This window comes from Chiroxiphia lanceolata, chromosome 12, assembly GCF_009829145.1.
Source record: "Chiroxiphia lanceolata isolate bChiLan1 chromosome 12, bChiLan1.pri, whole genome shotgun sequence".
In the NCBI taxonomy this organism is placed as follows: Eukaryota; Metazoa; Chordata; class Aves; order Passeriformes; family Pipridae; genus Chiroxiphia; species Chiroxiphia lanceolata.
The window spans coordinates 12,012,133-12,024,672 of record NC_045648.1 but is presented as its reverse complement, the minus strand read 5'-3'; the positions used below and the strand labels follow the sequence as shown (position 1 = coordinate 12,024,672).

Sequence of the window (12,540 nt, the reverse complement as noted above, 5' to 3'; positions counted from 1 at the left end):
TCTGGTAGCATTCATGAAAACTTGGCCCAGAACTAAAATTCATCTCATTGTTTAACCAATATTAAGTGCAAGCAACATATGCTTACCTGTCCAGACTTGTAAACCAACAGGAATCATTGAAATGAGAGGGTGACATTAAAGAGAATTATTAATTGAAAACCTTGCTTGAATAATAGATTTGACAAAAAAACATTGCAAACTGAAATAGAAGTTAAGAATTAACAATTGAACCCAGAGTTCACTAAATAGAAAACCTTGTCTAATTTATCCAGACATCTGCATATTATACTAGTTTAAATGTGTATGTATTCTATCATAATGATCTGATATTTATTCTCAATATTTTCAGCAGAACTAGAAAAATATGTTTATGCATATCTAAAAATACATCTAAGTATACTTTATCAAAAATATATATGTGTATATATATACACACACAAGTCTGTATCACTATATTCAGTAAGACTACATAGCTAAATCCAATTTCTTGTTGCTGAAATTCATGCAATTACACAAAACCACAGCATTACACATGAGATCATCATTTACCTTTGCTTAGACTATAACAGAGTGTATGGTCCAGGACTATTCATATTACTTACTTCTGTCAAATAAATGCAAAACATTGCAAAAACTTATTTAATTATCCTTTTTGGCCCTTACCTTCCCAGCTGTTGCAAAGTATTCACCATCAGGAGACCATGACATCAAATGTACTGATGTTGCAGTCCTACAGAAGACAAGAGCAAATTAAGTAAGGTCTATTTATTCTAGAGTATTATTCCATAGGTTTTCAGTTGATTAAGTGTTACTGTTCATTATTTAAATGAAATATATTAGTATTTTATAGTTGTTGCTTTAAGCATACTTTACAAACAGCAGAAGCATAAAAATATTTGCTATAATGAAACGAAATAGTATTTTCACAGTTTTACAGAAAAACAGCTCATAAAATAAATTGTTTTAAGTACAGCAAGCCTAGGTTAGATCTAATGAGATCCTAGAAGTGAAGTTTGTCCCACCTGCTCCTCTATTCCCAGTGAAACCAAGACAAATAGTAGGAAGAAACGAAAAGTAAATATCTTTCTCATAAATCTGATGCTATTTGTCTGTGATTACAGGTTATGGTCAGATGTCTTTAAGAGGAAAGCTCCCTATGCAGTGCTTTGTGGGCAAAATCTGAAATGGCTTCAGAAAACTACAGAGAAAACAGGTTTAGAGGCAGCTACTTCCCAAGTCTGCATATATTTGGAAATGGATGATCAGGAGACACTTCTGTAACATGAAGCTCCAATAGAACTAAATAGAAAGTTTCAGTACCCCCTCTCCTAAGATTCAGGAAGCAGTTCTTATCTCCATCAGTGTAGCTTATCTGCCTGTTACTGCTCCTCTACTCAGTCTCATCCAATATTCAGCATTATTCTCACAAATGAGAAAACAGATGATTCTGATACATTTTCAGTGGTACAGTTTGGATAAGCCTTTGATTAGGTTTTATTCAACCATCTCCTGGTAGACCACTTGAAAAAGTGAGGATTTCTTATTTGGAGCAACTTATATTCTTTGAATTTTATGATATTTAAAAGCACATTTAAAAATAGAGTTTTGGAGAGAAGATATTGCTGATATGTGAGGTAGAATTGCAATTTATCTTAGAATAAAAATTATCTCACTTGCACTGCCAGATACATTTCCAGTCATTTAGAACTGGGAGAACTTTATCATCTTTGATCTGATTGTTGGGATCATCATCTTCATCTTCTTCTAGAATGTCATTAGATGGAGGGGCCCACAATTGCAAATAGTCAGTTGCTGTCAGCAGCCTGTTACCTGAAAGTGAGAAATAACAAAGCTGTGAAACAGGATGATGAAGGGATATGCAAAGATGAAGCCTATCATCATATTTTGTTGTAAATTATTCAAAACAGATTGAAAACTAAATTTTATCAAGTCCATTTTAAATATGATAGGGTATTCAATCAAATTATACAGCTGGTTTTATCAAAACATGTTGAATTTATAATACCTTTTAAGAAAGAACATCAAGGAGTTTTTTGTGACTTTGAATCACAGAATCATATTTACTAATGAATATTGCAGATGCTAAATAGCTATTCACACCTCAAATAAATACACAAACATCTTATAAAGATCTGTGTCTGGGCACACTGCTGATTTTAATTATGATAGAATTCTGTTTAAATGATTATTAGTAGCAATTTAAGTCAGTTAGCAATTTAACACTGTGATTCTCAAACCAGGATCTTGCATAAGAGAGTCAAAAAAACACTTGGCACAGTATCTTCACAGATCTTAACTGTAGCCTCACATTTTATGCAACACTGCCTGAAAACAGGTAATCTAATATTTCCATATTCATGCTCTCGCTTTGTTACAATAAAAATATTTTGTGTCCAAGTTGTTCTAACTAAAAATGTTGAACAAATACTTCCCAAACTGTGCATTACCTTGAGGATCCCATGCCAGGTTGTAAGTCATAGAACTGAGGAAGAATTGCCCAGTTTTAAGCCACTGACACTTCAGTTGCTGTAGTTTAAAAACAGTAAAGGATTAATTCTCATAACAACAGCAAAACACACTTCTTTCTCTAAGAATTAAGCCTGTTGCAAAACCAATCAGTGGTAGGGTGCTAAATCCAGTTTTGATAAGTTTTAAATTGTTTTATAAAATTTAAATGCACCCCAGGGTGCCCTGTGAACCAGATCTGGACTTGCCTCACACCCAGATATATCTGTAGACTACTTTACACTAGCAAGGTCACAGACTTACAAGAACATAAGGGAGGGCAGTAGAGATGCAACAAAGACTGTGAAACCTGCTTCAGAACACACTTAATGCTCGAGTGCTTGGCCGTGGCTGTGCTGTTAAAGCAACTCTGGGTGTACATGAACAAGTCTGTGTCATATTTCTGACAACGTTCAAATAGGAAATACCAACTTCTCACCATGTCATTCCAGTATGAGATTCAAGAACAAGATGTTGTGAACTTAGGAGAAGTGCAGTCCACAGTCCAAATCATGCAGTGGAAGATTCTACCCACCCAATTTTATTAGGAATGGTGGAAAATTGTTTATCCATTTATCTTTGGTGTGCCAACATAATTTAATAAAAGCCAGACTTCTACCTCTTCTAAGAGTTTAGACCAAATTACAATTATGAAATACATACTTACACAATTTCTTTTATGAGAATTTATACCAAGTGGTTCAAAAATGCAAACAGCATTTCCATATGATGCTGCAATCTGGGGGGGGAAAAAAAAAAAAGAAGTTGAAGACTCAAAATGAATGGTTAGGAGGTAAGTGGAATAAGCATTCCTTAGTATTCCAAAATAGCTAAAGAATTTTCAGTACTACTTCTGTGTGCCATTGTTCAAGAAAAGTGAAATTAATACAAATGTAATTAACTATTATAGGTATATTTTCTTACGGCAGATAAGAAATACATACTTCTGAATAAGCCCACCTTTAAGATTTGAACTCTAAGCATCTTGTTCAGTGGCATAAACACTGTCAATCAGATAGAGAATATTCTTCTAGGGCAACTACTGTTAATGTATAAGGGAAAGCTGATGCCTTCACTGCTTCTGCTCATGTTCTGTCTACTTCACAGCTAACTAATGCATTAATTATTAGTGTCTGTGTCTCTGCGTGTTCCTAGATTCCATCTTGTATCACTAAATCACTAAATAATAGTTACAAGAAACAGCAAGAAATGTAATTCTATTTTTAATATTTAAATACATTTTGAGAGGAGATAAATGGTAAATAGAAAAACTGAAGTATATAGACCACCGAACCCCTCGGTGTTTCTTTCACTCACTTATTTTACAGAAACATCTGAACACAAAATGGTCTTTATTAAGAATTTATCTGGGTCTTGACTATCTTTAAAATTCCTTTTTCTTCTTTAAAAGACTCTCAAAAGAAAAACCATTTAAGTTCTTCCCATTCAGGATCTGGTTTACTCAATACAGAAATGCAAAAGTTTCCTAACATTTATTATGAAATCTTACTTCTTTAAGGGGAGTAGAGGGAAGGTTGCAACCACATACTCACTCCCCAGGTACAGAACAGACCAGAATGTGATCTTTGTCATAAAATTAACTCTTTAATTCTATTAATGTATTATGTTGCTGTTTAATTATTTAATTTATTCCATTTTTTTAAAAATTCTTTACAGATGTATTAAGATCCTTACCCTGCCTTGTCGTTGGGAGCACTCCACACAACTGACCTGGATGTTTCCATGTTTAGCACCAGGAATAATTTGCACACATTCAAAGTCATCTGCCAGAATAACAATGTCACAACCAGAGCCATATGCCTGAAACATTTTTTAAAAGAAATACAATTAAGTATTTACTTTCAAAACCAACTAAACACCTGTTACAGGACCGATGTTTCGAGAATCCCCATTAAAACAAGCTGTTACTGTACAGTGGGTTTGTTCCTCATCAATTCAGCCGCAGAAGGAGCAACAAGTAGAATACAAAGTAGCACAGGAGATTGTACCTCCACCGGGATTACCAAACAGAAACTGTAAAAAACCCCCATCAAAACCCAAACCCCAACTTCAATCTAGAACTTGAGCTCTGTGTGTACTTTCCAATTGCAGGGCTTTTCTGGTTTGTTTTTGTTTTTGTTTTTTTTTTTTTCTGGATATATTTTATGTTGTGCAACACATACTACAGCCTAACTAATATGTTTATGAATTAGCTACAGAACAGTGATAGCCTGCAGCACTTTTTATTGACAGGATAAATACATATCTGTCTGCCACCTTTTCACCTGTTCTAAAAAGTTTAATCACTCCAGATTATCTGTACAACTGAGCTCCCACATTCAGGCATAGAAATCCCTCCCTAGCATCAGTCTACCACTAAGCCTTTTACAGTCACCAGTCTCTTCCCTTAAAGTCAGTTTTCCACTGGTTCCAATACAGCCAGCAGAAATTTTACAGCTGAGTTAAGCAGAGTGTGCAAGTCCTCAACAGTCAATTTGAGATGGTACAAAATTACTTTATAATTTTAATTTGCCCCTTGGTTCTTTTAAAATAATTTCCAAAATACTGAGTCAGTCCTTGTCCTCTCCTTTGAGGTCAATTATTTTAAAGCTACTCAAATTTTTGAGAAGTGTACGAGAATTTGTGAGTATTTGTATTTCTAGAGATTTACATGACCAACCCCCACTGATGGACACACTGAGATAAAGGCACAAGATAACAACTGGAACGGATAATTTAGGTCTCACGACCTTCTGTGTCTAGTTCTGATGCTCCTGGGAAGGAGCAACAAGTGAGAAAGGCTGAAGAAAAGGGCTTAATTTAGTGAAAATACAGTCAGTGCATGAACCAAGAAAGGAACAGCAACACAAGCAGCAAAGCAGAAACTCAGTCCTCAGACATGAACACACCACACAACTGCCCACACAAAAATGAGAACTGTGGATAAAGCAGTTTGTCTCAAAGATTTCTGAAGTCATCTCAAGAAAATAAAGTGACACAGTGTTGTCTGAGACCTCAAGCCCACAGCTGTTGTTCTGGGAAGCTCTGAGGAACTGATACTGGAGTGATTCACAATGTAAGCAGGATAGCTAGAACGTTGTTGGAGGTAGATTATCTGTGTAACAGAATATCCCAGCTCCTTAATGACTAGGCTATGCAATTATTAGATCCAGCCTGGAAGAGAATAAGTTATTATTAAAATTGAATAGGATTATTTCCAGAAATAAGAGAAAGAAAGCTGAGATTGAGATAAGTTCTCACATTGAATAGAAAGTCGTTTTGTTGTTTTCCTATATTTTATAATGGAATTTGCTGCAAAACAAACTCCACCAGTGGTGTGGAACTCTGGACAGGATGGTATAGGCTGATAAGTAGGAAGGAAGAAGATGGAGACCAGGATGTGAATGCCCAGAAGTACACAGGAAAATAGAAGCAGGTCCTCTTGTTCCAATAATTTATTCAGAATTCTGATATTCACAAGCAATTGATTCTCCTACTTTTACTTCAAAAGGTAAGCAATTAAAACAGCAAAGAATTGACTCACCTTCCTTCAATGGTCTATCTCATAACTACTAATACAAACCTACTAAAAGACAAGATTTAAATTGTTATCTAATTGTTTAAATTGTTGTCAGTAAAAAGAGGTACTGATCCACTTGAAACAAGGACTTAAACCTTTTGGTTACCCTATTTTTTCATTGTCGGTATTGCAAATTTCAAACTAAATTAAACGTAACTCATAACTAGTTGCAGGTTTGTTAGCAGGGGACATGTACACGTGTCTCAAATTATAAAAGGAAAAGACTTCTCAACTTCAGTTTCCTTTTGCTCACTGTTCTTAAACGTGCACATTTGTATGTGTGTGTAAAGCTGATAATGCACAAAAGAGAAAATATTTTAGACTTGGGTATGTGTGCTTATTCTGTGAAGCAAAAGAATTTAGTGCCTTCCTCTTTAAACATTTCAGTTTTTCATCTCTCCTGTCCCTACCTACACTTCTTATTCTAGAAACAAGGCAGTACTTTTCCAGCTAATTATACTATTTAGCATATTTTTATAAAGTTAAGTAAAACGGTGTTGTGAATTAAGTGTGGTTTACAGGAGAATGTTTTTTTCCTGAAAGAGTCATCGAAATGCTCTTGATCAAGGAAGGAGATATTTTTCCTTTGTGAAATCTTATTGTCACCTGTATCCATCCCACTCTTTGCCTGTGTTTACCACTGCACCAACAAGTGACTCAGCACACCCAAGTGTCCTGTGGAAACAGAGGATCCAGTCCATTATTTACAGACCTTAGTTGGAACACATTCCCAATAGCAGGGCACCAGCCTTCAGCTCCAGGTTCTTTGAGCAAGTGCTGCTATCTCTTGGTTCTGGATATTTATGCTGAGAATGTGCCTTATTTCTTGCAAGTATAATAAAGTATATTACCTGAAATCTTAAAATTATTTTAAGAAGTACATTTATTACAACTCAACCTTTAAGAAAAGGTCAATATACTTTCATGTAATAAAAGATATTTCCATATTTCACATTCTATGTTTAAATACAAGTTTTCCATTTGGTAAGTTTTATGCAGCTTTTCTAATGTACTCAATTTATTACCATGTTTATACTTGAACAGAACACATTTCTGTTAAATCCTCTTTTCTTTTGTCCTTTCTCTCCTTAAGCTGGTGATGCAGTAGAAATACCCCACATTGACAAAAAATAGGGAAGTGTCATAACATTTAACATCAGTAGTTCCTTTTAAGGATTCAGCTGACAACATCAGTAGTTCCTTCTTAAGGCTTTAGCTGACAACATGCTCACAAGATCATTCATGCCACCTCAGGTCTCTCCTGCCAGAAAAACAGTGGCCACAGCATTGGTGATAAAAGGAATGGAATAAGATGCTGAGATATTGTAATGGATGAGAGGAGCACAGAGCTCTTAAATAAACGGAATTATAAGCACTGACTGAACAAAACAAGTGCAGTAAAAACCACCCACATGGAGTATCTGCCAACCTCCGTTTCTAATGTCACTGATAACTTCAAGGAGAAAATTAAATGGAGTTGCAAAACTCTCAGAATGACAGGATGACTTGCAGGATCCATAAGCAACTAATAAGCTGTAGTTTGCCAATGTCTGCTCTAACTGTCAGGATCTGGGACCACTGAAATGAGCAATGACAAAGCTCTAATTGAAGGCAGGAGCACCACACAGAAGTAGGACATTATGTCCTACTCTAAGAGTTTATGCTGTATCCTCACTTTTCAGATAATATGAAAGAAGCACATGCATCTGTCTTTTTCAGCTGACCATGTTTTCCAGTAAAACAATACTCATCCTTAAGTTTCTGGCTATGGATAGTAAACATAAGATGCAGAAATTCCTCCACCTTCCTGCTAGTGTTGGAGACACCTGAATTCTGAACCATTTCCAAACTCTAATCAATGGACACAACACTTACACTTCCTTCCCTTCCTTCCTCAAAGGAGTAGTAGAATAACATACACTTATTGCAAATTAGCAATATAACTGAGAAACAACTCCCAACCTACTACCAGCCTTTGGTCTGTAAAAGAGGCTTTCCTAAATCGACATTTGAGACAAATTCAATATATTGTAATACTTTACAATATGCTTACATACAGTGCTCCAGAGAAAAAAGAACCTAGTAAGAATTCAGATGTGAAGCATCTGTAATTCAGTTTACATAAAGACAATAGAGAACATATAGATATATGTAAGTAGTAATAACTAAAAGGGATTCATAAGTAAGTGTTTTAAGAAGGAAGAAGTAGAGAAGAAGCAGGAGAACCCTACACAGCAGGGAAAAGCTATTCTCAGTTGCTGTATCTTGTGGACATCTGTGTGGATGAAGATTTTGCTGTGTTTAATGAGGTCAAAAAAAGTTTACATGGATGTAGGAGACTTATCTGCAACAGCTTCTGAAATTCATTCCACACAGCTCCAGTGTCAGTACTACCATGGAGGATGTCAAGAAGCTTGTCTTTTTCAAAAATGAAAAATAATAAATTAATTTTTTTCACTTTTTATCAGAAAAGTTCTTACGTACAGATACGCCTAAAATCTGATATTCTAGTTTTTAATTAAAAATGTTTAGAGTTACGTATTTTGTGCATTTAATGGTACCTCCTACAAAAAGTAAATATTCATTATCTGCTGTTTGTAGGACGCTTGGAATTTTTATACTTATAGAATCCAGCCTTTAGGTAATTGACATAGTTATTTATATGTTTTTAAACCTAGACTAACCTTAGAAACAGCTACATTCTGTCCAGACTTTCAGGGGGAAAAAGACAACCCTGAGCTTGGTACTAAGGGCAGAAGCCAAAGAAACAGAATCAGAACAGCTTGACATCTCTCCGAAACCACCTTACTTCCCTCACAGCAAGTCAGGTTGGTAACACACATCCCACACAGAGTTGGGGTCAGTGACTGAAACTGGCTCAACATAAAAGAGCTGCTTAAGAACAAAAGCTTAGTGAAATCAACTATGGTTTGAAAAATGCAGTTTACTACCTTGAAAAACTTATTAGCTGCCAGTCAGACTGAGGCACAAACACCAAACCCTCTGTCCAGGCAGGGTGTGTGCTGTAAGGCCCTTCTGCTTAAAGCTCAGCTCAACCTTCTGTAAACTCGCTTATGAAACACCATTAACAATATTTGCTAAAACGAGAACATGAAGTAACAGAAAGTTGAAAAGTGCACAGAATTATTACCAGAACTTCTGTCATTTAGTACTTAAATCCTTGGCTTATGCAGTGTCATCTTTGGAGCTCAGACGAAGGGAGGCTGAAGGGACTGTCTGGTACAAGACAGCTTTATGAAGTTATTTTGCTTCTAATCACCCTTGAAACAGTTTTTCCTGTGTATCACCCACTCTACCAGACTGGGCACAACACAGCTACAGTGTCCACCAGGCAGTTTGCTCACCAAACCTCTCTGTGCTTCATCCCTTATTTGGGAAAGGCTGGATATACGCCAGGATTGCTGAAGGCCCATGTGGGAGCACAGGGAGGAAAGAGCACTGTGAGCACTTCAGCTAAAGGACTGGCAAAACCTTTATAGCCAACCCACAGCAAGTGCCTCTATTCCTTTGGATTTGTTTAGCTTTATGGAGACACTAATACTCGTTTTTAGCAGGGGAAGAATAAAACAGTAGAAAAATTATTTCTTTTCCCTGTCTTATTCTCAGAATAAGTAGATGACTATTACCAAAGCTTTAAAAGAGCTGAGGCAGAACATGTTATCATCTTAGCTCTACCTACACAGACTGGGAAATAAAAAGCTTACCTTTATCCCCAGCGAGGAGTCATGTAAACAAGCCAAGGACAAACCATGGAGGAAAGGAAGAATGAAGAACCTGACAATTGTGATATTCCTAACCAGGGCAGAAAAAAATGCGTTTCTTGTCTCAGAATCATAACTTTCCTGGAGTTAGACATCTAAGGCACATTTATCTTTAGAGGAAGTTTCTCCTTCCCCTACTCCTCCTCAAAAAAAAGGGAAATAGCTCCAAGACTGTTAACTAGTAGATACATATATACACGTCCCCAAGCCATTATTCTGCCGTTAAGTGGAGTATTTTTAACACGAGTGATTCATTCCTGCACACAAAAAAAGCTGTATTTTCAAGTCCCTGCGATGAATCAGTTGTAGCAATTGTGAACTGGTTCTCACACATTTTAAATGCCCAAACACCGACCAAAAAATAAGTGAGCACATGAGCACACAAACAGCTGCATGTGAATTCACAGACAGCATATGCTGTGCAGATCTCCCCTGACCTCCTGCCCTTTCACTGCTCTGCTGGTGCTGTGTTCTAGAGGTTGACAGGTACTTGGTCGTAAGAGCAGGTCTACAGAGTCAGGCTCTGTGACCAATACTGATGGCCTCTTGCCTAAACTGCAAAACTTGCTTCAGGATCTGAGTTGAAGTTATGACTCCCAACAGCTGAATGGTTTGGGGCCCAGAGCTCTGTCCATACAGGCGATGCTGAGCAACAGAATTTAAGGGTAGGCACTAATGAACTTGCCACCTGCAGTGGAGGATGGTCTGTGATGCTATTCTGGCACACAAGTGACTGATATCCAAAGGATCTGGATATAAGGCTCCAAATTGTTTGCAGGCAGATGTTTTTAACCATACAGTTTACTACAGGATCAAGGTCTAAAAGAGCAGGAAATACCACAAATACAGAGAATGAAGAAAAAGCAAAGAAGAAAGGTACAGTTATGGAAGGCCAGAAGATATATTTAGTAAAACAGACTTATCTCCCTAATTCCTTGTGTACTGTATTACGAAAAACTGGATGCAGCAGCCAGAGAAGACAGTGAGGTCTGTTACATGCAGTTCCATAATTAACTTGCTACCAAACAATTCTGAATTGTTTTGGAAAACATTAGTTTTGCTCTTTGAAAATCCTTCTATAAACCATAACACATATTCATTATTGATGTTATCAAAAGCATTGCAAGAATGAGCATAAAATTGTCTCTCATAATACCAGTTGATTGACTTTTAAATTGTCACAGTAAAAAGAAACATTAGAATATGAGTAAACTACTTCTTATATAAATATCAAAAGTATTAGAGGTCCCTTTAATAGCAGTGTGGCTGCATAGCAGCAGAACAGGGAAAATAAAGACAAACATGGCACCTTCTATTTCTTAAGACTTTCCAGCATTCATTACTGAAATTATAACATCTGTGATAATCTAAAGTAAGCTTTAAATGTCTGACAAGTCTGCTGACAGTTATCTTATACCAAAAAGGATGCTCTGCATCATTTTGCTTGGAACTGTTTTGTGGCTAGGACATAATCTTGTAATCGTGAATATAAAATGTAATGAGACAATTTATTTGCAAATAATAACATAGTGATTAGATGACGGTATGCAAAACACTGCAGAAGCTGATCACTCATTAAAATCAGAGCAGCAGATCGTGAGCTAAAGAAGTGGAAACTGACATTGGAATAAACAAAAATAGCCTGTGGATGATAAACAGATTTTATTTTATAAACTACCGGCCTCGTGAAATTTACTTAAGTGTATTTCTTTATATCCTGTGTTCCTTCTCCCTTCCCGTTTGAGAGGTGCATTTGGCACATTTGTGTTTTATCAACCATAGCAATTGAAGGGAAACGCTCGACGAGAGCGTCTGAACCCCGGTTGCGACCTACCCCCTGCGCTTTGCAGATGAGCCATAAACACACACAAGGGGGGAAAAAAAAATGAAAAAAAAAAAAAGAGGGGGGAAGGAAGCACCCAGGGAAATTTGAGGACGCAGAACCGGGGGCTCCCGGGCTGGGTTCAGGCACCGGCGGAGCGCTCGCTGGCGGTGATGGGCGGTCCCCGCATCCCCCCGGGTCCCCCCGGCGCCCCACTCCCGGCAGGTCCCTCCCGTCCCCCCCGCTCTCCCCGGGCCTACCGCCGCCGTGCCGGGGCCTCCCCAGCCCGCGGCCCCCCCTTACCGTGAAGGGGGTGTCGTCCACGCTGCCCACCGAGTACCCGTTGTCGCCGGGGTTCACGGCGCCCGTGAGCACCTGGTGCAGATGCATCGCGGCCGCGCTGCCCCCGCGGCGCCGGGGCCGGGACCGGGAGCGGGGCCCGCGCTCGGTGCCCGGATGGCTCCGCGGGAGCGCGCGCGGGGAGGGGGGGGGGGAGAGCCCGAATCAGGTGAGGGGACGGGGGCGCGCGCGCGCGCGGGCACCGCCCTCTGCGCGAGCGGCGGGGAGGGAGGGGCTGGGCCGCGCGCGCGCCCGCGCGAGGCGATGGTTAAAGGGCGCGCGCGGGGCGGGGGGGGGGAAGAGAGAGAGGAAAAGAGCGAGAGCGGGAGGGGGGCCGGGCCGGGCCGGACCGGGCTCCGGGAGCGCCCCCGGCGGCGGGAGGAGGGACCGCGGGCAGCGAGCACAGGCAGGGACGGCCCCGCGGACACGGAGGTGAGGGTGAGCCGGCGGCAGGACACGCCTCCCGGGGGCGGGAGGGGAGAGAAAAGGAA

The 12,540-nt window shown here is 39.0% G+C and overlaps 1 protein-coding gene across 4 annotated transcripts in view; it reads right to left on the bottom strand.

The window, feature by feature from the left end:
• Positions 1–12,134, bottom strand: part of DMXL2 (Dmx like 2) — a 48,224-nt gene extending 36,090 nt beyond the window's left edge. For all 4 annotated transcript variants that reach the window (XM_032699954.1, XM_032699957.1, XM_032699956.1 and 1 more), the window contains exons 1-6: positions 12,014–12,134; positions 4,222–4,347; positions 3,194–3,265; positions 2,469–2,547; positions 1,674–1,830; positions 664–730 (exon numbers count right to left, since the gene is read on the bottom strand). In XM_032699954.1, coding sequence (XP_032555845.1) covers positions 664–730; positions 1,674–1,830; positions 2,469–2,547; positions 3,194–3,265; positions 4,222–4,347; positions 12,014–12,100 — 588 coding nt within the window. In that variant the 5' untranslated portion in view covers positions 12,101–12,134. The remainder of the gene's footprint in view (positions 1–663; positions 731–1,673; positions 1,831–2,468; positions 2,548–3,193; positions 3,266–4,221; positions 4,348–12,013) is intronic.
• Positions 12,135–12,540: the final 406 nt, after the last annotated feature.